We start from the raw sequence: 24,777 nt of genomic DNA on the forward strand, positions 1-24,777 counted from the left end.
GATCATTGATTTTCAACCCAAGGCAAAGAGTAGCAAACTCGAGTAATAAAAGATTAAATCATATAAAGTACTATGGTGGATTCATGAACTCTAGTGCCGTAGATTATTGAGTTTTGAAATCTAAAGAATTGTTTTTGTGCGTCCGTAGTTCGTGATTTAGTTCTAGTTAGTATAGAACCAACTATTAATAGCTTTATAATTGTGTGTGTGATTTGTTGAAGTTAAGCGTGGTTAAAGTAGAAATCAATAGCCAATCCTTATGGGTTCGACACTCTACTCATCATTATATTACTTGTTATGATCCTCATCAATAGGCTACGAGCTTTTGTTGCTCGGACTCCCAACTCTTCAACTTCCACTTTTTGCCCCCGAAACTCTATAAATTCATTAAAATCGGACCCCAAAAGGTATCCAACCATGTCTTCCCCGCCTGGTTCAGCTCCAAGTTCATTTAAAATAAGCTTTGCACCTATATAACCAAATATTAAGCCAAATTAGGTAGCAATCCGCCCATTAAATGAATAAATGCTAAGTTTATAGGCCAAAATAATTGTGTAAAAGACACTTATCAACAAGCCTATAAATAGGTTACATCTTAGAGGTTAGGGATATAGTTGAATGATAATTGAAATATGTTTCTCTCTCAACTTCTCTAATCTCTCTCCTGATTCTCTCTCTATCTCTGTTCTGCTTGAATCATCCCTCATTTCTATCTGTTTCTACTTTCCCCCTACCTTTTTGTTCTACTTCTCCCTCAAGATTCTTCTCATTTCCTATCAAAACCCTAGCTCAACCCTAGGTACATGGCAGTGACATGGAAGAGTTGACCAACCACATCATCACTTAACAATGAAAATGGACGGAGTTAAATGGCAATCTAAAATTGAAACGTCTCCCAAGTTAGAAGTGGCTATTGAAAACTTTTTATAAAATCAGTGTAATTGAAACTCACTAAAAGTTCAGTACTTTTTTGGTAATTTACCCTTTTTAAGTTCAAACTTGCCCCTTAGTTAAACATTCTATCTTTTCAGGAAAAGGGTATATTAGTCATTTTCTGTTTAATACCTTTCCATTCCACTCAATTGCATTTCATTCCAATCCCTTCCATTACTAAATCTCTCCTAAAGAAAGCCCCGTATTGTTGCCATTGGCATTATAGACTACAACAGTAGGCTGGTTTTTAACATTAAGATCGCTACCTCAACTCTACTAGTTGTCTCAGCAAAGAATTGAGGACACCGAGTCCCCACCACCATATGTTCCCAAGAGAAAGAAAGAGAATGACAGAGAAATTATGATGCTACCCAAATCATGAGATAGAGACAATTACATACGCAAACAAATAATCAAAGTTGATGGTTGGAAGACGTTTCGCTGCTCTATTAGTTATTGGAAACAAACAAAAGAAGGAGCACGCAAGAAGAGCACCGATCAGTTCCTGAAAACAACACAACAGTCAAAGTCACCTTATTAAAATTGTCTATTTCTTTTTCTTCTTCTTTTTTAAACCAAATTGGGCATAACAAGAGGGGGACCTGGGTCATGATCACCATTCCCGATTGCTGGGACTCCAGTAGGCGAAGAGAGGTTTTTAGGCCATGGCTAGGACCACATTTATTATATGGATGAGATTGTGGACACGGACGCTGATAGTGGGCTTCTAAGAGAGATGGCAACCGCAGTAGTAAACTGGCCAATTCCGGGACTACCTCTCCGAACCACTTCTCTGCCTGTCCACGAGACATTAACTGTACCAAATTTAAGCATAATATTTTAACCGACCGAAACAAAAAAAAAAAAAAAATAGTAGTCAAACAAGAGGTTGTATCAAGTATGCAAAACAATCGAGAAGGAGATGATGACGGGAACAAAGGAATAAATAATTAATTAAAGTATATTACTTGGTCGAAGAAGAGGGTGTAGCCATGTCCAGCGGAGGAAGCAAGGCCTTGTCGGAGGGAAAGGTTGTGCCTCAGGTCTGAAATTGCGAGAAAGAGAGACTCTCCTGAGTCCACTTTGCTATTTTGTGGGCCCCCTGACAGTTTTTCCAGGGTTTCCACCACTCGGGACGGCCACAACAACATGGACGACGACGACGACCGAACTACTACTGGCAAATACCCTTGAACGAAATTCATCACTTCCCCATTTTCCATACGCACTCCGACGGACAGTATCTCTTTTCTCTGCGGCTGCGCCGATGTGACCCAACCCAACCACAAGGCGTAAGAAAAGAACCAAAAAAAAAAAAAATTGGAAGACGCGGCGCCTTCCCTGTGCTGTGCAACAAATTCAGAGACAACGTGGAAGAGGACTTGTACGACCCCTACGCTGATTTCTTTTTATTCTGGTCGTGTAATTTATTTAAACATAAATTAGAAAATATACTAAATTTTCCTTATGTTTTTAAATTTAGACATGTATTTTCAATTTTTTATAAGTCCCGTTAAATTCTTACAAGTTGTTTTAATTTTTTAGTGTTACACCCTCCTAAAATCAACTCTCGGATAATTAGATTTTATTTGTCTAATCCCCTTTAAAGGTTATGATTCTTCCATTTCCTATCTCACAATTAGATGAGGACAATGTCCCTCAACACTAATTAATCCATGAAAGCCCAGTTGGCCACTTTTTGGGGGTCAAATTAAGCCCAATTCCCTGAAATTATAATAGCTCAAGCAATTAAACCATTATCCCATATACTTGGTCCTTCACCCAAGTTTTAGACCACTTGGGTTAATCCTACAAAAATTAGTTCCAACAATCTTGCACAAAATCCCCCATTTCTTGGCTAATTAACTCCAGCTATGGTATAATGGTAAATAAGAGGAATGTACATAACCCCACACATACAGCACAAAACAGTGGGACGCACGCAGACACCAAAAGTAGGAAAACGGCCATTATAAATATTACAGGTATCCACCATTTTTGAGATAATATAACTGCCACGAACGCGCACCTCCGGATGTGAGAACACGCGAAGAAGAAGAAGAAGAAGAAGAAGAAGAAGAAGAAGAAAATTGACAAACCCGATGCCTTTTTGTCACCTTAAACCCAACAAACTACCTAAGCTCTAGTGTTATTGTTATCTACTTGATATATCGTATGGCGCAAAAAGAGAACCGAAAATCCATAAGTTGCAGCCGGCCGGGCATGATATAGCTAAGCATTACTAGAATGGAGTAGAAAAAATGGAGGCAGATGATGCTCTAAAACAGCCAACAGCTCTCTCCCCTGGCCTGCATCTTCCAGGTTTCCATTTCCTAGCCTTCTAGCTGCTTCCACAAGCTGCCCCCTAAGTCGTTGTGACAACAAACATCCGCCTGCCTTGACACATGCCCTATACAGAGGCAGATATGCTATGGCCACCCTCAAGGGTGATGGGAGATCCCTTAAGCAAATAGGAGATTCACCCCACTTCAAAATCCTCACCATGTTCAGGTAATGTTCTTGTCCTTCCTTCAGTCCTTCTGAAAATGCCGTCTCGGACCAGTTCTCCTGCAGAAAAGCCCTAAGCTCAGGTGCAACGGCCCCATCTTCACACCTGGCAATGCTGTCAGCAACAGCATACGTGGCAGCTGGGTCACCTAGGAAGTCTGAACGAAGGAGAAATGCTACCCCATCAAGAGACCCACCACTGCGCTCACCAGCAGCCTTGAGAATTTCAACACTGAGGGCTGCAAGGACATGCTGCGGAACATGAGGAAGGAGATAGGCAGCCACCTCAACTTGGCTGCTGGAAGTGGCAGCTGTTAGTGCAAGACAGAGTTCCATGTCTCGGCAGCCCCTTTTCACAAACCATTGAACAACCTGCATGCAACCTCTCTCGGCTGCTCTCATCACTGGACCCAAGAAGGCCATGGCATTACCCTCCTCCACTAAACATTCCATTGTGCCAATCTTGCCATAATGTGAAGCAAAGCCCAAAGCCAGGTCAACATCAACATCCAAACTATTCCTTTGGGCAATCTATGCAAATAAAAAATCAAAACCAAATAACAATAAGAAACGAATACCAAGCAATAGTGAAAATGAAAGTGGAAATAGATTCTAATTGTCCACATTATATGCCTTGATGATACTTATAGGATTAACAAATAACAGGGATGATCTATGCATAAACATTTGAATATTGGGGGGGATAACACGTCTGAGTAATAGCTTGTGCAAAAAACACAAACAAACAACAGAATCAATTAATTGTTACGGAAAAGCTCAAATTAAGCCTACATGTTGTAAATCATGCACAACAAAAAGAAACATAAAGAAGAACAATCACAACAGTTAGTTATTGACAATATACCATTACAATGACAAGAAACAATGTTGGTGATAAAAACAAAAAATACATCAAACTACTATGGTTGTTAGGTCTCTGCAGTACGAGATTTCGTTGATTGATAGGTGGTCCTTGCATTATGAAGTATGATAAGAACAGAAACAAACCATTTTAATCTTCTGTCAGCACTTATTTTAACTAACCAGAATGTTTTGTATCTTCTTACCCCATGATGTTACTAGGGCATTTGATTTGAATTGTGAACTACTATCTCATCTAAAAACTTAAGCTACTAAATAGAGAGTTAACTTTATCTTTTTATATCATAATTTTTACTCTCAACACGCACCCCTCAAGTGAACAGGTTTCATTGCATAACTGATCAAACCTGCGCAATTATTTAAATATCGGGTCAACGGTGAAGTTTGAACTTAGGACTTTTACTTGTTCTAATATCATGTTGAATTGCTAACCACCATCTCATCTAACATTTAAGCTTTTAGATGGAGTGGTAGTTAATAATTCAACAGAAGCAATAACAAGAAAGGAAATAAGAGAACAAGATACAATTTGTGTTTCATTTGGGAGAGGGGTGGGCTAGGGGATGGAACAGTGTATAATGGAATAGAATGGAAGAATATGGGAAGTATCATTAAGGATAAGTGAAGTAACATAAAGAAAGAGTAATGTAGCTTCGCTTTGTTTGAAAAGAGAATGAAAGGTAAAGGAACAGTAAAGTAATAAAAACAAAGTGACAATTAATACCCTTTACTTTCAAAATAAATAGTAAATTCAAGAAAAGTATTTATCAATACTTTCCCTTCCCCCTTCCTACACCACAAATTGGGGTACAAGGAAAAATGGGGCATGGGAAGGGACAAGGGAATAGAGGGTATCATGTACCCCTCCTACACTCCCCTTCTATTACAAAAATCTCTCCCAAACAAGGGAAAATTTTCTCCTTTCCCTCTGTTCCCCTCCCCGTCCATTATGAAAATTTTCTCTCCCCTTCTTTCCCAAGGGAAAACTTTTTCCTGCCCTCTGTTCCCCTCCCCTTCTATTATGAAAATTTCTCCTGCCCTGCGTTCCCCTCCCCTTCCATTATGGAACTCTATCTCAGATAAGGGAAAAAGTTCCCCCTCCCCTCCTTTCCCCTCCCCCTCCCTACCCACAATCTGAACAAGGAAGAGTTTGCACCCAAGAACTCAGACTAGCAGGGCAGTTGTGAAGAAGCTACAGATCATGGAATCAATTAAGAGGAAACAAGAAAATCTTCATGGAAATACAAGGAAAGATGATGATATTATCCATGAATAGATGATGAAAAAGAGAAATTCACATTGGGATATTTCCTGAAACAATACAAAGACCACATTTCTTCAATAATAGGATTTTTGTTATCTAAAATCCTTTTGTTTATCTCTATTTTCTTTCCATTAGGCACCTTAGCAAGTATATAATTTCTATAGTTAACCTACCAAGAATGAAACCAACTTGATTTTTAGACACCTTGGTTCTTCTTCTTAATTGTTCCTCTATAATTTCCACAACTTTAAACACCACCTTATTCTTATAAATAGGCACTAAATGCTCTTCCTTTGCTCGCTTGGCATCATTTTAGTATTACAGGAAAGCAATAAGAAGCTAAAATCCAATAATATGTTTTAGGAACACATGTTTATCCATTTTGGAGAAGATTCCAACCATAACATAACCTTAAGGGGTGTTTGTTAACCAAGATGAGAGGAAGAAAATGTCAGATATGGGAAGCATTCTGAATGTTTGACATTTCCAATGCGTTTATTAAACTTATCTGACCATCTTCGAAAAAGCTCTCACGTGGCCTCTTATCTCCCTCTTTCAAGATAAATTTATCTGACATTTTGCAGATAAGCCTCAATTACCCATATACCCCTTGTAGAATAATTAATATCATTTAATACATTTTAAAATTTTAAATTTATTAAAAGAACTTATTCATTTAAGTCTTATAATTAATAATATTTAATACATTTTTAAATTGTCATATGTTTTGACAATTTTTAAAATTTAAATGACATTATTCCTTTCACCGATTTTTAAAATTTAAATTTCTCTCTCTATATATATATTTTATTAACTAATACAATTCCTTTCCCCAATTTTTAAATTATTTTATTCAATTTTATATTTTATTATCTGTTATGAAAATATGTTTTGGCCATTTTTAATTATCTAGGTGGAATTATTGTAATTCCAACAATAATTATTTTTACTTTTCAACTCTTTTTAAATCTATTTTTGAACATGGATTTAGAAAATAAAACACTATTTTTAATTTTTATTTTTATTTTTTTGACAATTTATATTAATCATAAAATACTATTTTAATCATAAAATTGTTGTTGATGTTAACAAACAATTTTAAATGAATTTGGTAATAGGGATATTTTGATAAAAAAAAAAACTCTTATCTTGGTGTTTATTATATGCATTAACAAACACATAAAAAGAAAAAATACAATTATCAATAGATTTCAAAAAATTTAACAAACAGTCTAACAGAAATCATGGAATGCTTCCCACCCTTATCTTGACCATTCCATACCTTGGTCCGGAAAGCATTCCAACCTTATCTTGATGCTTCTTATTTTGCTCATTTTAACAAACGCCCCCTAAACAAACAAAACAACATCTCTCATTCCCTCCTGATGCACTGTGGCAGCTGTACCCCTTTCCCCAAATTGTGAATATCCATGCTCCAATTACTCAAGTTAGTATAATGTCAAAGTAAGGGAGAAAAGCAGACTGAAACAGATAATTATGGTGTCAGTAGGCCATTTTAGACCAGAGGATATTTTTCCAGATTCATAATTGGTTCTCTGGACAAAATAGAACATGTCTATGTAGATGACATTCTTCAGTTTAAACTAAAGCAGAGCGTCTTCAGCATAATTTCTTCCTTTCAATCTCTTTAACATCAATTTAATGATCCTTAATAAGAAATTGACAGCATTATCATTCGCATCTTCCAACTCAATTTATGGTGTTATTCAATTTGTTTATGTATTTTATTTTGGTAACTAGGGGGAACCTGATGAGTGCAACTCTGTTTTCATATGAATTCAAGAGTTTCTAAAAAGTCTTCAACCTTCAAAGTAAGACAACCAACAAGCTTTTCACCTCTCCTATTTGATTTTCAACAAGAAAAAAATCTCTTTCTCATTTGTATTATGTGAAATGCTAATTGCTAATGTCATATGAAAACAGCACCCTAATTACAAAATGAAAAACTGGATCCAATTCAAATCCCTAACATAAAATGAGCCGCATTGCATTATAAGATATACCATTGCAGTGAAGCATCAAATCAGAATAGGTGGATCCGCCAAGCTCAGCATGGTTTAGATGCTATTGATGGAAAACAGTAAGACTATCTTTCTCCAAGTGAAAGTATTGCAATGAACTTGAAGATGCAACTACCCCCTCCTCCCCCACTCCTCGCAACCCCCCTCCCCAAAAAAAAAAAAAATCATTTACTCAACTTATTTCTTTATTTTCTATTTTTATAGTATTCATATACTTTTAATAATATTATTAAATATAAAATTAATAAAAAGTGAAATTTCCATGACAAATTAGGCAGTTATTTTATCATGTATATTACTTAGGACTACAGCAAAATTGGAATTTGATGGAAAACTTGCATTAGACAGACTCTTCTGTTCAGTCCCACTTCCTCTTTCTTGTTTTGCTCATTTTGTGGATGAGCTGTTACAGTCTAGTTTGGTTCCTTCTGTTTATAAATGGTTTGCCCCAGCAGTCCTTTGATTTGCTAATCAATGAAAGAAACAAGGCTCATCTTTGATACTAAAAGAAAAAATTTGGGATCCAACACAGATAAGATGTAAAAGACTCATTTCCCCTCCAAGTTCTAATTTAATTTCAAGAATGATTTTTAGATAACAATATCATTTTTAAGAATAGCATACAATAAATATTAAGTATAGTTGTTCAAAAGTCTCCACATACCTCTAATCAACTTTTTAACACATATTCCAATATTCCAATATCTAGGCTATTAGAAGGCCCAACAAGCAAACACACACTTGCACTCGATGCTCATACTCAAGTTCATGTAAGAAAGGTAAAAACAAGAATGGAGAGGTCGAAAATAGAATATAAAAATTGAAAACCATGTAATAGAAAGGGAGAAGAATATAGAAGTTGCTTGTATATAAAACAATGGGCACAAAGCTAATATACACATTAAGAGCAGCCTCCAATAATATCTTACTAACAACCATTACCTGTAATAATATGCGAACAAGCTCCGTGCTCCCAAATCGCGAGGCTTCAAGAAAGCATTGGTTCACATTGTCGGCACCTCCTTCCACCAACATACCCAGCAATCCCTGAATTGCAGTTGCTGATATGCCAGATGCCCAACCAGGGTCAAAAGAACTAGAGAAGAGTGTAAGAGGAAAACAAGCTGCATCAAAGGCCTCCGTGAAATCCTTCCCAGTAAGATGGTTGCCTGCTAGATCTAGGAATGTCTTGAATGCAGATAATTGGAGTTGGATCTCAACAGCTGAGCTTTGAGTCACTTTATCCCTATTGCCCTGACTACGTGAATGAAATCCTATGCATTTCAGAGCCCATTCAGTAAACTTCTGAACCTTGGCACCAGCTTCTGCCTTCAAAACTTCATCCCCATTACATTCCTGGAGACGCTCATGCAACCTACCAACAAGGTAATGGTAAGACAAAGTGGCACATCTGCTTTGTGACAATTAATGACCATACAAACAGCTAACAAGTACATAAAAGCAAAAGAACAAAGCCAAAACTAGAACAAAATAAGGACAGAATGCGATTATTATCTTGAAATTCTTGAATACTACATAATGATGGATTCAGAAAGCTTGACAAATTCACATGCCAATGTTCTATGTATATTAACACAGGTACCTTTCGTATTGATTTCTTGGAAGGTCAAGAAACAGTGTAAATCAAGCAGAGTTTTAGTTACCAATTGTTTTACTTTCATCGTTTGTTTCTCATAAGCATAATATTGTATAAAGAAAGCCTTGGAAACAATAGCACAAGTTGTTTCTTTGTGACAGGCAGGTCAAAGATTTAAGTTGTGAGAACAACCTTTGACAACTTGCCCCCGACCCTCTCAAGGCAGGGAGCATCATGCACTTGGGAAAGGGTGGAGATTCAAGACCTCGAACACTATCTACAATAAAAAATCATTGAAGTGCCAGAAGTGGTGCCAATTGAAGACAATACAGAATTAAAAACAAGATTATCTATTATAATGTGGTGCCGATTAAATATAAACACGCATAAAACACGACTAAATTGTAATGGTATAGGTAAAGAGGAAGGGGGAGGAGGATCAAAGAGAAGAGGGATGTAGCAAAAGAATGAGAAGGTGCTAGAGTAAAATTGGACTAAGAAGAAAATAAAACTAATATGGCAGAAGAAAATAAGGGGGAAAAATGAATTAGCAGCAGCAATAGAGGAGGAAAAAGCAGGCAAGACTAGGGCTACTTATTTCCAATAAATATGTTCGCTTCTAACTTCCGAAAGCATGTTGTCAGGACCTTAGGTTATATAGTAGCTTACAGTAGGGTTGAGTGTAGCGGATTATTCCTCAGGAGAAGCAGTTAATTCTGTTACACTGTTAGCAGTAGTTATTTGACTACTTGTATTTTCTGTTAAGCTGTTGAAGTAGATATATAAAGCTACTAGGGCTGTTGTAGATGCATTATTCAGAAATATCAATTGAATCTTCTGATTTCCTCTCTCCGAACTCTCTCTCCCTCTTGGATCTGTCTGTTTCTCTCCCTCAGCTTCTCTTCCTCTCTTTCGTCCTCCCGATTCTCTCTAATTCTTCCTCTATTCTCCCTCTCAATCTCCCTGTTTCTTCCACCACCTCCTGCTTTTCCCTCTCTTTCTCTAATTCTGCCCTAATTCCCAGCTGAAACCCTAGGCGAACCCTAGGATCCTAGCACATGTCAGTAGTTTGTGTATTATTAAGGGCTAACAACAATTATAGCTATTCTATTTAGACCCTGATGATTGGGCATTTTATATAACAATAATAACGTCCAAAAAAGTATTCTAAATTACATTAGGACCCCAAGGGTGCTCAAGTATGTCCCTAGCATATTAACAGCATGTCCAACAGAAAGAATAATAAAGTAACTATGTTATTTTCCTTCCCACTTCCATTTGGGGAAGGAATTCTAGCAAAGTCCTTGATAAGAAAATTATAATTCTGTACCCTTGCATGGCATAATACGCAAGAGCTAAATACTATTGCTTTCAAGGGAATAGAGAGACACATCTAGTCTCAAAGAAACCATTCATATTTTCCCTTTTTTCATGTTTAAGGAACCAAATTTCCTTTTCCTCTATGATCCAGTAGCAAATTCTCTATTTATTAGTGTCTTTATTTTATTTTTATTTGTTTAGTTATGGTTAGTATTTAAGTTACAAGGTTTTAGAAACCTTTTTATCATATTAGTTTTTATCACATAAGTAATTATGTGATTAGCATGCCAATTTTAATATAGATGGATGGCCAAGATTAGATCCTTCCTTTGTGATCAACAGCTAGGGTTTATTACCACTATAAACATAGTTAAGACACTTTGCAGACAGCTGTTTTATGTTAATTCAACTTTTGATGTTTTCTTAAACCCTAATTTTCAGGTCATTGTTCCAGGTTTGGCCTTATGCTGTTTTAGCCGAATTTCTGAACTTGGTTTTGCTGATCTTCTTCGCACTGCATCACTCTTAACTCCTTTTTACTTTTTCTAGATGATTTCTCCATGTAATTAGTGGCTTAGACAAGCTTGGTGTGGGCCTCTTTAGTAGAGGGGTCAGTCCCTCTTAGTGCTGTTTTCTTCTTTCTTCAGATTTCATTGCTTATAAAAAGAAAAGGAAACAAAATGAATTTCCCACAGTCAAAAGCCACCCCAAAGATACCCTATGTTGCGCAATTCTTACAAGTTCCAAGAAGCTCCAGACGGAAGAGAACCATTTCTCAATACGTGGTAATTGTGAAACATGGAAAATGCTACTCCATTAGTTTTTATTAAGTCATACATAATGCACTCTTGCATACACACTACGAGGAATATCACAAATATCTCCTTCCCATTACTCATTCAAAATATCCCCTTTTTGACAGATATACCAGGAATAAATGATGTAAGAGAACTTGATATAGATTGTTGAATTCCTTTCCTGACAACTTAACGCATACTGAGTGTTGGTTTTAAAATATTCCCTTTTTGACAGATACACCAGAAATAAATGATGTAAGAGAACTTGATATAGATTGTTGAATTCCTTTCCTGACAACTTAACGCGAGAGTGTTGATTTTAGGAGGTCATGAGTTCATATCTTGATATTTGTGTTTTGTCACTTGCTATTCCTGTGTGGTCTATGCTCTTGTCCTAAATATGTTAGGTACATCTTTTAGTTTGTTCACATCAAGTTACATATGGGAGAAAGCATAAAAACTTTATATAAATTTTTTAACAAGTTTCCTAGCAGTTTAATATAAACTTGATATAAATTTATTTTGTATCTTAACAAATAGATTAGGAAAAATTCCACCCATTCAATAAGAATGCAGATTCCTAAAACAAGAGAAGGTTGTGTGAGCTACATGTTCAAGAAACAAGCAAGTAATACATAAGAGCTGAATAAATTGAATTTTCCATAAACCATTCTATCATACATAGTGTCATGCATCATGGCCTGCAATCTAGGATATACCAGGTAGTGCAAACATGTAATGCATGTAAAGGCTCCTTCTAATGGATTATAACCTCGTAGGAAATTGCATGCATACATTACAAATGTATAATATATATATTGGTTGAGAACTAAAATTTTTGGTTAGAAAATATAGTTGTTAGACAACTAAATTAGAAATTTGATTTTACATATTTAGCCTTTTAGTAAATATAAATGATAATAATAGGCTTCAGTTATTCACATTTGTTGAGATTCAAACTTCCCAAACATAGGTGACACCTTTTTATAATAGTATAATTACTTGAAGCAGCCAATCAGGGATCCTCAAGTTTAAAAAAAAAAATTGCAATTGGGAAGGATCAGAGGTCAAGTTTAGCAGGCTAAGAAACAAGTCAAGTTCTGACAATCAATGTTCTTGTTTACATAAGAAACAATAGAAGAAACGAAAATTTTGATCCTCATAACTTCAAGCCGCAAATCATTTTTTCATTGGCGGTTATTTTTACTCCCAATCAATTACCACCAACCTACCCACTTTCTCTTTTTCATAAGTGGTCAATAATGAGTATGAGACAAAATTGTATAAATGAGGCAACAAAAATTAAGCACATACATGAAATTTACCTTTGGGCCATCACAGTCACTGTATCTGCCAAACTCATCGTTCTGCTTTGGCAGGCAGAAACACATGAAGCAAGGAAAGAAGTCCTAAGAGCAGCTCTTGTGAAGTCATAGGCGCCATTGGCAATTATCTTCTTAATTAATCCAGTTATCCCATGTAGCTCCTGCTGCGTGCTCAAGAACCAGATGGAATCTAAAGAAATACACAATGCATCATTGAGTATTTGAGGATCTGCCAACATAATCAGACTTTCTGCAAGTTCCCAATCATGGGAACTAACAGCACCCTGAAACAATCGCCCCAGCTCAATCCTATCTTGCCTACTGAGTTTCTTCTCATGCTGGATTTTCTCACTCTTGCTAAGCTCAGAATCTGCGTTGAGCATCCTGGATTTCAGTTTATCTGCCCCACAACTACATCCACTAGCTATCTTGTGCCCTTTACTCACAAGAGGTGCTTCTCTTGAGAATACCACATCACTGGCCTCGCCTCTTTCTTGTGTAAAAGCCATAATCTCATTCCTTGGACTTGCATTTCCACTCTCATCGGCTTCCATTTCTGAACAGAATGGATCTTCAGGGTTAGCCTCCAAATACAAGCCATCACTTCCCATGGCTGAAATTTTATCATGATCCATATTGTCCCCAAAATAATGACCTCCCAATCAGTAGTGCCTCAATCGCTCCAAGCAGCAGGTGGAATGTGCATCAATCAATTATCTTTCTATTAGGAGGAATGCGCGATAAAACCATCCTCCGGACCAAAGGCAACCAAGAACCGCCCTGCAAATTATCCACAGCCTGAACTTATTTAAAATTTTCCCGCAAACATTAATATACTGCTCTAAATTATTGTTTGAGCCAATCAACAGGAAAGGCAAGAACCAAGGACCAGAAACTATGATTTTCTTTTTTTTTTTTTTTTTTTTTGGGGGGGGGGGGGGGGGGGGGGGGGTTGGAAGCAGAAACAGGAAAAAGAAAAGGAAAAGAAAGCAAGAAAATTTACAAACCCTCTCTCTCTTTCTGGACGACCTCCGGCATAAGGCAGCCGAATAATGAAACAAAAGCCAAAGACGGAATCAGAAAAAGCTGTCAAATAAACCTACCCAATCAGAAACTCGTATCAGAGGAACAACAAAGAGCTCCACCCATCGATAAATCCAGAAACCCTAAAACTAAAACCCCTCTTTCGAACAAAAAGCCAATCAGAATCCTAAAGCCACGCCATTCCACAGATAAAATTAAGAGCGTCAAGAATTCATCCAGTGGCAATCCCCTGTCATTAACGGAGTATCATCATCTATGGGTGTGCACATATATATGCAGCAACTATGTCACCAACATAAACGCGAGAAAATTGAACTGACACAGGAATCAGCCTGATGCGGAAACAAGAAATGTCACCGAAGAAAAATACGAGAGAGAGAGAGAGAGAGAGAGAGAGCACCTTACCTGATCAAATCAGTGGAAGAGAGATGCAGAGTGGGGGGAAAAGGAAAATACCCACCATCTGATGGATGGTACCTGATTAAAGAGCATTTTGAGAACTCGGACATAAATAAAATATATAAGTGTCTTGTCTTTTATATATTTGCTATATATTCTCTTTCATTATGAGAGAGAGTCCATCCATAATTTTTAGAGGACGGTATTATTATAGATTTGATTTTTGAGAAGAATGAGGAAATTAGAAATGGAAAATTCGAGACAAGAGTGAGTGAACCCATCCATGGCAAAGAGTCAGTCACCCGAGAGAGATCCCACCCGACAGCCACTCCAATCATACCACAGAAGAAGGCGGGGATGCTTCCCCAGCGGGCTGGGTGGGTCCCACGCTTGTGCTACATCCCCACCATATTCGCCCTCACCCACCTCCCCCCACCCCATCTCCAATAATTGTACATCCCCCACCCTTCACCCCAACCAATAAAATAAAATAAAATAAAAACTAATTATTTATGGAAGCCCAATGATTTCCCTGCTGATTTTTCAATTCTATCCCACCCCCAACAAAATCACTGAAAAACTTGGCTGGAAATGTATGTGGAGAGGATTTTGTAATTTTTCCATTTAAAATTAATCATTATTTAACCATCATCTTATGATGAGAATGTTGATGAAGGCGTTAAGGCTCAATTACATTAATTTATTTATTTTTTAAAATTTTATATGTGGTGTGTGTAATCTGAATCCTGATGATGTAAGTGACATTATACTCATAATTAAAGAGACTTTTATTATTCTAAAAATTCATTTCAAGAGATTTTGATTTTTCGACTTCTTTTAAAAAAATATATTTAAATATACTTGATATAATATGAGTTAAGATTATACAATGATAATCAAGATTTTGCTATATCAATCAACAATTTCAAATGTAACCAATTCTTGTTTTAGTTTATTTTTATTTATTTATGCTTGCCAAATTTAAAATTATTAGTTAACATAATAAAATCTCAACTATCACTTGTACACTTAATAAATCTATAGTATACGCCACTCTAGTCACCCGCCAGGGCTCTTAAAGAATGAATTTTTCTCGTCCCTTTTATCTTCTTCATTCATGTATATAATTTCTCAATAGAAAAAATTAATAATTTTTCATGTATAAAATAAATAAATAAATGAAAGCCTAGCCCAATAAGAGATCATTGCCCCCCGGTGATATTGGACCCCCCCCCCCCCCCCCCCCCCCACCCCATTATCTTTCTCGTCCTCTCGTCTTTGTTATCTTTTTTTTTTTATTACTAATTCATCTTTATTTTTCCTCAAGTATCTTTGTTTTCATTACCTTTCAAACTGAAGACTTAAAAAAGATATTGACTGTTAACACAATTTTTTATAACATTTCATATCAAGTGATAGGAAGGTCTAGAACAACTTATCCTAATGAGTCTACGCGAACTTCCCAGATGGGTCACTCATTCTTGAACTTCCCCACCTCAAGCACGCTTAACTATGGCTGAGCAAAACATCGGTTTAACTAATTAAACTGAACCAAACCGGCCGATCCGATTGGTTCTGTTCGGTTATTAGTGGTGGGTTGTTCGGCTTTGGTTAGTGTTTGGAAAAATTTTCGGATAATCAGTTCGGTTCGGTTATTTGGGTAAAAATACCCGAAAAATCGAATCAACCCGAGCTACCCAATAGGCTCCAAGAAAATCGACCCGTGAGTGCTACTACCCCCCCATCCCATTCTGTGTTAAAACAGTAGGTTCTATGGCACACACCAAGAGGGGGGTGAATTGGATATTTTAAAAATCTTTGATAGAACTTTGAAATCCTTTTGATGGAAAATTCGATGCAAGTGAGGATTATTGAATTGCTTGAAATAATAAATGAAATAAAACCACAAGCACAAGAGAAGAACACAAAGGATTTGTAGTGGTTCGACTTAATCCAAGCCTAATCCACTACCTTAGCTCCTCACTAAGGATTTTTCAAACCATCCACTAAAACCCCCTACTTAAACAAAGTAGGTCCTCTAGTCCAAGACTAGGAATTACAACCTCTTGCTTATACAAGCAAACCCTCTAGCACCTAGCTAGGAATTACAGCAACTTGCTTCAACGAGCAAGTCTTCTAGCACAAAGATAGGAAAATAAGAACGATATAAATGAAAGAGAGAAGCTAAGAGTTAACACTCTTAGTTACAAGTTCTCTCACAATGAAAACAAGGCTTAATAATAAATTTACAATGATAGAACAACAAAGCCTTGGATAGAAAATACAACAGTGAAAGCGCAAAGATTGTAAACTTCGAGTAAAAATGATTTGAACTCTTTAGATCAACTCGTTCCCGTCCATTAGCCTTCTCTTGATCATCTATGACATGTATATATAAGTGTCCCACGAAGTTGAAGAGAAATATAGCCGTTTGGAGCCGTTGGGATTTGAAAAAATAGCCGTTGGAGCTTTCTGCAAAAAGAAATAGTCGACAGAAGACATATATAGTTGATTATTTTTACAACTAAAGCAAGAAATAGTCGACAGACAAAACGAATAGTCGACTATTTTATAACACAAAATTTCAATAGTCGACAGACACATTCCAATAGTCGACAGATGCTGAGATATGAAGAAATTTTTGAATTTCATGAACAAAAATAGTCGACAGATCAGAAGGCATAGTCGACTATTCTTACTCGATAATCGACAGATGCTAAAAATAGTCGACAGATCAGAAGGCATAGTCGACTATTCTTACTCGATAGTCGACAAATGCTAAAAATAGTCGACAGATGCCTTGAATAGTCGACAGAACAACCAAAATAGTCGACTATTTTGAGGCATAGTCAACAGAATGAAAAACATAGTCGACTATCCTTTTGAAAAGATTGAAAATTTATCAAATCCTCATTTGATTCTTTTGAATCCTCATTTTGATTATTTTGAAAGCAAGTTGAGATCATCAAAAGTATATTTTGAAAGAAATTATTCTTAACAAATCAATCTTTCATCCATACTCAATATTTCATATCTTGCTTTAAGATTTATATACTAAAAATGCATTTTCTCATTCATATAATCCATATAGTAAAAATTGATTTTCATATAGACATTCATCAAAACCATTTCATTACTAAGAGATATTAGATATCAAAATACTAGGAGATAGTTTTCTAAAATGAACATACTTTCAAAAACATGTTCTAGTTGGTCTTTTGCCTTAGAATTATTTTGACCAACGATTTCAAGGAGATTCTTTTTAGATCTTAAAACTTGTTTATGCTAATCTCCAAATAATATAAAAGATCATAGATCAAAGCACTTTGAAATTGATTTTTGTTTCCAAACCATATGCTTTAATTGAGAAAAAAATACATTTGAAATTTTTCATCATCAAAACTAAACACAAGAGTAAAATATCATTATGTTCATTCCTTTCTTCTTCCTTCTTGCGCATCACTCACAGTCACCCAATACCAATAGCCCGCCCGAGCTGAGAGAGACCGCCTCACCCGTCGTCAACCTTCACCTCGCCCTCGCCGTTGTCACCGTCGAACGCCTTCGTCGTCATCAGTTTCTCCCCCACCCAACACCCAGCCAGCCCCCCTTCACTCGTTGTCGAAGCATCAACCCTAGGTCCCTAGCCCTAGGTCATTAGCGGCTAACCCTCAGCTCACAATCGTCATCAGACCCAAACGCCTTCAACTTCAAGGCTTCAAGCCCCTTCACCGTCGACTTCTTCAATCTTCCCCACCCAACACCCAGCCTCCCTAACCCCTGCACCCGATAGCCCGATACACAGCCACTCCCCGATCGTCGAAGCATCAACCCCAACCCTAGGTCACCAGCTAACCCTCACATCGCCCTCGCCGTTAGACCTAAACTCCTTCACCTGATAGTCCGAGACCCAACCCAACCCACCCCCCACCCTGTCGAACACGACAACAAACCCTAAGCCCATTTCACCCTCCTCAGTCCTCATCTCCTCACCATCAAGGACTCAAGGTGTCAACAATCTGGTTGGTTTCAGGCTTTCAACAACTTAAGAGTGAACAATCTTGCAGGTATTGTCATCATCGATTTGAGAAGGTAATACAATTTCGGCAACTTAATCGTCGTGTGGTTTTGACTGTAATGTCCAATCTGGTTGGTTTCCCTTGTTGTTTGTTTACTCTCTCAATGCTTTTACTTAGCTTTGCGAATTCGTTGTTTCTCTTTTGTGATTTGGCTCGTTGTTTCTGTTTTGTGTTTTATGTTTTGATTTCATCATTTCAGATTTGGTTTTATTTTGTGATTTGCTGTTTGTTTAACCTATAGATACATTCCATGTAATGTACCTATTAGTTTTCTTCTATTTTTTGCTATCAGAACAGAAAAACCCAAAAAAAGGAAAACATGACCAGGTATTGCTATTTTTAAGCATTGTTCTTCGGTTGTGACTATGACGCTATGTTTTGTTTTTCTAATATTATTGATTGTAATGTAACAGGACACTATGACTTCATTTAAAATGGCGTCAACGTCCTCATCTTGCAATGTAAGTAAATTGGATCATATAGGATTCCTATATAATTTGATTTTCTACAAGTTTGATTGGCAAACTATAGTTTTTTAAAATGAAATTAAAGGCTGAAAGAGAATGTTACTTAATTGTTAAGACTTTACTTAGATTATCATATATGTTTTATTTATGATTGTGTTATGTTTATTGTTTGGATGTGTTTAAATTAGATTTGGATTTAAGATGAATTTGTTAGGTTTAACAACGACTTAGATGCCCTTTCCAACTGTGTGTCATCACTCTTTAAATACAAATTAATTACTTACAATTGTATTAAATTTAAATGGCTAGAGAAGAAGACACCGGTCCCATCACAAACATCCCTATGAATGATGATGATAGTTCAAGGCCTACACCAATAGTATCATCAAGCCAACCTCAAGATGATAGAGGTACAACATCACTAGGAAAATCTAAGAGAAAAGTAATAAGATCTAGGTTAGACGTATGGGATCACTTTACCAAATTTGTAAATGATGAGGGTCAGATTAAAGGAAAATACAATTATTGTTCTAGGGAATTCAACTGTGACCCCAAAAAAAAAGGACAACAGCTTTAAGGAATCATATGGGAACTTGTAAGAAACACCCTCATGCTATAGAATCTCGTCAAATAGAATTACATTTGCAATCATCTACAACGAGGGGTGAGAGAGAAGGTGGTGACAGTATTGGTGCAATGGTGAATTGGAAATTTGATTAAGTGCTTGCAAGAAAGGCTTTAGGTCGTATGCTGATAGTAGATGAGTTGCCTTTCAAGTTTGTTGAGCATGAGAGGTTTCGACACTTCGTGAATGTTATTTATCCAAAATTTCTATTTCCTTCACATTGGACTATGGCTCGTGATTGTTTTAAGTTATTCAATGAAGAGAGGTTGAACATGATGAATAAGTTAAAAAATTATTGTCAAAGAGTCTGCTTAACCACTGACACGTAAATCTCCATTCAAATGATGAATTATATGTGCTTGACGGCACACTATATTAACAAGACTTGGACGTTAAAGAAAAAAATCATAAACTTTTGTCCAATATGTAGTCATAAGGGTGATGCCATTGCTATGGCAATTGAGAGATGTCTGATGGGATGGAAACTCGATAGAGTTTTTACTTTGACAATGGATAATGCTAGTTCAAATGATGTTGTTATGGGTAATTTCAAGAAAAAAAAATGGCAAAATGGGATGTTAGCATTATGAATGGACAATATTTGCATATGAGGTGTATGGCTCACATAATAAATCTAGTTGTACAACATGGGTTGAAAGATCTAAATGATTCAATAACAAGAGTTAGGGATGCAGTGAGATATGTTAGACAATCCCTAGCAAGATTGAGAAAATTCAAACAATGTGTTGAACTGGAAAAAATTGAATATAAGGGCTTGTTATCATTGGATGTTGCAACTAGATGGAATTCCACCTACTTAATGTTGGAAATTGCTCAAAAGTTTGAGAGGACTTTTGAGAGATTTGATGAGGAAGATCCTTATTTTCAGCTTGAACTTAGTACAAGTAATTGGAATAATGATTTGCATCAAGTTATTACTATAGATGGGAGACCCAAGGCAGAAGATTGGACAAAAGTCAGAATGTTTGTCAAAGTGTTGAAACATTTTTATGAGCTAACTTTGCGAGTATCGAGTAACAAATATGTCACATCCAACACATTTTTCCATGAGCTGAGTAAAATGCATTGTCTCTTACAAGGGTGGTTGGAGAGTGACAATTTTGAAATGGTGGAAATGACTGTAAAAATGAAGGGAAAATTCGATAAATATTGGGGGGATTCGTACAAAACAAATCACCTAATTTACATTGATGTGGTTCTTGATCCTAGGTATAAGTTAGAGTATATGGAGTATGTACTAAAAGAGATGTACCCAGGTGAGAGAGGCGCAGGTGTAGTTTTGTTGTTAAAAAATTCCCTACAAGCTTTGTACAAGGAATACAAGAAAAAGTTAGAACCTCAAGGTGATGCTAGAGAGTCATCTGGAGTGTCTACTCCAATTGTTATGGCAGATGATGAGGACGACTCAGAAAACCCATTTTTTTCTCACTTCAAAAAGCATAAGTGTAGCAGTGGTAGTGGTTCTATAAATATGCCTTCAGAATTGAATAAATATTTCAGTAAAGTGTGTGAGCCTTCAAGTAAAGACTTTAACATCTTGAAATGGTGGAAAGAAAATTGTCATTAGTTTTGTAATACCCAGTATTAAATATCAAGAGAAGTTTTGGAAGTTATGGGATCAAAATGAAATTTACAATAGTTTCGGGCCTAAGTGCAATATGCTAACATAAACAGAAGGCGAGGGACTGTGTCAAGTGGATCAACAAAGGTCAAAATGGTTCAAATAAGCAATACTCAACACAATCAAGGGACTTTCAAAGGATTGAAGTCAAAAGCACGTAATTAGGAGCACCCGGGCAAAAGTGCAATTTTTGTAAACTGCCCAAGGGAGATCAAGATGACAAGTTTTTCAGAAATTCCAAAGGGAAATAGGAAATATACAACCTGAGGGTAATTGTGAAGGTGCTAGATAGTCTAGGGGTATCAGGAAATAAAAGAAAATTCAATTAAAAGTTGGCTGGGGGCTAAAATGCAATTTTTGAAAATTGCTTGGTGTGAAACCGACCGGCCGCCTATGGCCGCCGGCGGCCGCTTCTGGGGCATCGGGCAGGTCACCCGGAGGCTCTAGGCTAGCCTCCAGGCGACGACGAGGCCGTTGGGAGCTACCATTGGCCGGAAAATGGCCTTGATGTGATCGGAATTAATGGCCAAAAGATTTCCGATTTGGCCGAATTTTTCGAGGGATCTAGCGCTTGATGTGGTGTTTTTCGATTGGTTTAGAGGATAGATTTGGGCTTAAGGGATAAGGACGAGCCGGATATGGTAGGAAATCGGGTCCAAAACGAGTATAAAAGGAGGTTTTCGGCCGAGGGTTCAAAAACAAAAATCGCTCAAATTTCTTGTGTTTTTGCTTGAATCGAGCTTGAGGGATAAGGGGCTTTTGTTCCTTGGGTTGAGGGGATCATTTCTGGAGCATTTGGGAGCGTTTGGTGTAGATTTAGAGGGGTTTTGGAAGTTTGGCCGGAAAACCGAACCGCCGCCACCGCGACCTGCAACTGGGTTTTAAACCCACCTCCGGCCACTTTTTCCGACGATTAAGGGCACCATTGAGGTCGCATTGAAGAGATCTACAAGCCCCTATAAGAATTTAGGGCATTGGACATCGCCGGAATCGGAGAAGACGACCGGAGAAGAAGACTGTGCGGCGGCGCGTGGCAACCACTCGCGGGACCTCTGGGTGGCGCGTGAGGGCGCGTGAGGTATGGTTTTTCTTTTATTTTAATTTCAGAATTTAGGTAAAATTATTTTAAGAATTATCATGGAAAAATATTTTGTGAAAATTGATGTTAGGTATTTTTAATGAATTTCCGAAGATAGAAATGTTTGAAAAATAAATAAAAATAGAGAAATTGTGGAAAAATAGAAATATTGATTCTAAAGGTCTTAAATGGTGAAATAGGAATCAATTGGGTCATTGGAAGAAGAATTACACAATTTTTGAGGTGTGGCACGTTTTTCGAGGCAAAATCCAGACTTTTCCGAATTAAGGTGAGTGGTTTGATTTTAGTCTTACCTTGACTCGAAAGTGTCTTAAAGTGCTTTTGGTGAGTTCTTGTGAGTATTTGTACGCTCCTAGACTTAGCTTATTTCACAAGGCATTTACTTACATTCGTTGTGTCAATATTGCATTAACTGTTTATTTTTAAAAGTATTGGTGCATGGCGTGTAAATTTTCATATCATATAGGGTCAAGTCTAATTGCATCGTTGGGTCCATATGGGGCGATAAGGGGTCTACTTGAGATTGGGACAATGTTAATCCAGGTGAACGGGTGTCACACTGGGGCACTCGAGGGAATAATGTTAAACCAGGTGAACGGGTGTCACGACGGTGCACTCGAGGGATTAACGTTGGACCAGGTGAACGTGTGCCACAGTGGGATATTCGAGGGATTAAGTATGTCAAGGTGATATCTCGAGTTAGATGTGTCTTGCATGTTGTCGTATAGTATGCCATGCTCGTATGTCTTTATGCATTGTACATCTGTTTCATGCCTTCACTTAGATGGTTTATCATCTAACATGGGTTATGCCCCTGGAACATTCAACGTTCCAGTCAGGGACAGCTGCGAGGTCGAGGACACGGCCGGTGAATCTGTGGTGTTTATTTGATAATTGTTGTATTACTTTGGAAACACTAGTATTTATAATGTTGTATGTATGAGCAACCGCTCGACGGTGTTGTAATCGTTAGTATCAATGTTGTATACACATATCGGTATGGGAACATTTTGTGTGTAACACGTGGTGGGCCACGTCATTTTGATTAATTAAGTATTCCGCTGTGTTTATTTTATCTCGTTCAGTTAAGATTTGTTATTTCTAGCTAAATGAGTAAGACTGGAACTCTCGGGGTATATATCTGCATGAGGAGTGGTTCTTTGATCACCGCGGGAGCCGGATGTAGTTTTACGACGGGTGTTTCATCTGCATGCGAAGATTGTGCTCACAGGCGCCGCGGGTATCAAAAAAAAAAAGAAACCCCGGGAATTTCCTTATAGTGACATGCCTGTATAGGGCGGGGTGTTACAAGTTTGCTATTCTATCTTTTATGGCTCATGATGTATAGGCAATTCCAGTTTCTACTGTTGCATCCGAGTCTGCATTCAGCATTGGGGGTCGAGTACTTGATCTATTTAGGAGTTCTATATCCCCTAAAGTGGTTGAAAGTTTGATTTGTACGCAAGATTGGCTTCAATCGTCTACCATGCCAATGAGTGTTGAAGAAGATTTGGATCGTGTTGAACAACATGAAGAAAGTAAACTAAGTTGAGTTTTACTCTTTTTTTAAATTTACTTAAATTTTAGTTCAATACTTTGAAATTAACTAATTCATTTTGTGTATTGATTTTAGAATTGACAAAGATTACCTTAGACAACAATAGTAGCTCGACTTCCAAATCCAATATGGAAATATAGATTTTTGAAGATCTCGTGCATTTGTAAGTAATAAGTATATATATTTTTTACTATCTAGTTTATGTTTTCAAATATCTAATTGTTTATGTTTTCAAATATCTAACTATAAGTGAATGCATGGTGATGTTTTTGTTAGTGTTATCTTTATTTGTTAGAATTTTCGTTCATGAATTGGTGTTAGCCTTTGTTGGTGTTAATTTGCTGGAATTTTCCTTCATGAATCATTATCAGGTGAATGTTTTTTTTGGAGAGTTATAATGTGAAACTATCTATTGAATATTTCTGGAGTGTTATTATTTTTTCTGGAGTGTTAGCTTATTTGGCATGATTTTGTCTTTTTAGTCTTTATTTTTCATTGCCTTATTGTTTACTTCCTTATACCCTATTGGCTTAAACTTCATCTTAGATCTTAACATCCTAGCAAAATGAAACTTAAGGAAGTCATATATTTCCAAGTTATAAATGATGTTTGAGACTGAGACTAGTCAATAACTTCAGTTTACTGATGCATTTGTGATGGTCAACTATTGATAAAATCATCTTTATTTGACTGTTGAAATGTGGTGTAATCTCTTTCTTGTGAAATGAAAGCTTTATTATGGCTAAGGATTCATGCTGGGATTTTTATTTGTTCCTTGTGTACCATGGTTGTATTGAGTAGAGCTTGGCTTTATTTCTCAATTCATACTGGGATTCTTATTTGTTCCCTCTTGGGGCGCTCTCATATTTAATCTATAATGGGGACCTGGGCTTTCATTTTCAAAATTGAATTTTAAGTCTACGATTCTGTTGGAGATATCCAATAAAGATCTACGGTAGAGGTAGCTTTTTCCTTATTTAAGTTTTGTTTGAAAAGTATGTTCAGGTATTGCCTCAGAATACAGGGTACAAACTTAGCCTTGATAACTATATTGAATATCTTTTATTTCTAGAGTGTTTTTTATGGATTCAATTCTAGAGACTGGAGTGTTTTTTCTTAAATTCAATTCTAGTGGTTTTATAATAATGTGAAATAGAACTGCAACAAACTTTAGAGAGTTTTTTGTTTTTCATGAA

At 36.8% G+C, this 24,777-nt stretch overlaps 2 protein-coding genes across 10 annotated transcripts in view; both read right to left on the bottom strand.

Annotated features, from left to right (window-relative positions):
* The window catches only part of LOC127812011 (poly(ADP-ribose) glycohydrolase 1-like), a 36,346-nt gene extending 34,022 nt beyond the window's left edge, over positions 1-2,324 (bottom strand). Inside the window, exons 1-3 of one of the 5 annotated variants that reach the window (XM_052352264.1) lie at positions 1,902-2,324; positions 1,536-1,730; positions 1,335-1,438 (exon numbers count right to left, since the gene is read on the bottom strand). In XM_052352264.1, coding sequence (XP_052208224.1) covers positions 1,335-1,438; positions 1,536-1,730; positions 1,902-2,156 — 554 coding nt within the window. In that variant the 5' untranslated portion in view covers positions 2,157-2,324. Of the gene's footprint in view, positions 1-1,334; positions 1,439-1,466; positions 1,749-1,901 lie in introns of all 5 variants that reach the window. The other 4 variants (XM_052352262.1, XM_052352265.1, XM_052352267.1 and 1 more) reach the window with 4 other exon arrangements.
* Positions 2,325-2,889: 565 nt separating this feature from the next.
* On the bottom strand, positions 2,890-14,354 carry LOC127812009 (ankyrin repeat protein SKIP35-like). Of its 5 annotated transcripts, none has more exons than XM_052352259.1 (5): positions 14,118-14,354; positions 13,772-13,941; positions 12,669-13,448; positions 8,572-9,004; positions 2,890-3,972 (listed from the first exon to the last, which is right to left on the bottom strand). In XM_052352259.1, exons 3-5 carry the CDS (start codon positions 13,301-13,303, stop codon positions 3,166-3,168), a joined length of 1,875 nt encoding a protein of 624 aa, XP_052208219.1. In that variant the 5' UTR covers positions 13,304-13,448; positions 13,772-13,941; positions 14,118-14,354; the 3' UTR covers positions 2,890-3,165. The 5 variants fall into 5 exon arrangements, with proteins under 5 accessions (XP_052208219.1, XP_052208218.1, XP_052208221.1 ...); XM_052352258.1 differs by having other exon boundaries at positions 13,772-14,044; XM_052352261.1 differs by lacking the exon at positions 13,772-13,941.
* Positions 14,355-24,777: the final 10,423 nt, after the last annotated feature.

The sequence above is a fragment of the Diospyros lotus genome, chromosome 10, assembly GCF_014633365.1.
Source record: "Diospyros lotus cultivar Yz01 chromosome 10, ASM1463336v1, whole genome shotgun sequence".
In the NCBI taxonomy this organism is placed as follows: domain Eukaryota; kingdom Viridiplantae; phylum Streptophyta; class Magnoliopsida; order Ericales; family Ebenaceae; genus Diospyros; species Diospyros lotus.

Excerpts from the sequence above, each read along its gene's own strand:
- LOC127812009 (XM_052352261.1), bottom strand. The coding sequence starts at position 13,303 with ATGGATCATGATAAAATTTCAGCCATGGGAAGTGATGGCTTGTATTTG. Across the intron at positions 9,005-12,668 it reads GTGACTGTGATGGCCCAAAG|GTTGCATGAGCGTCTCCAGG; the intron begins GTAAATTTCATG and ends CCTTGTTGGTAG. Across the intron at positions 3,973-8,571 it reads TTGTTCGCATATTATTACAG|ATTGCCCAAAGGAATAGTTT; the intron begins GTAATGGTTGTT and ends TTATTTGCATAG.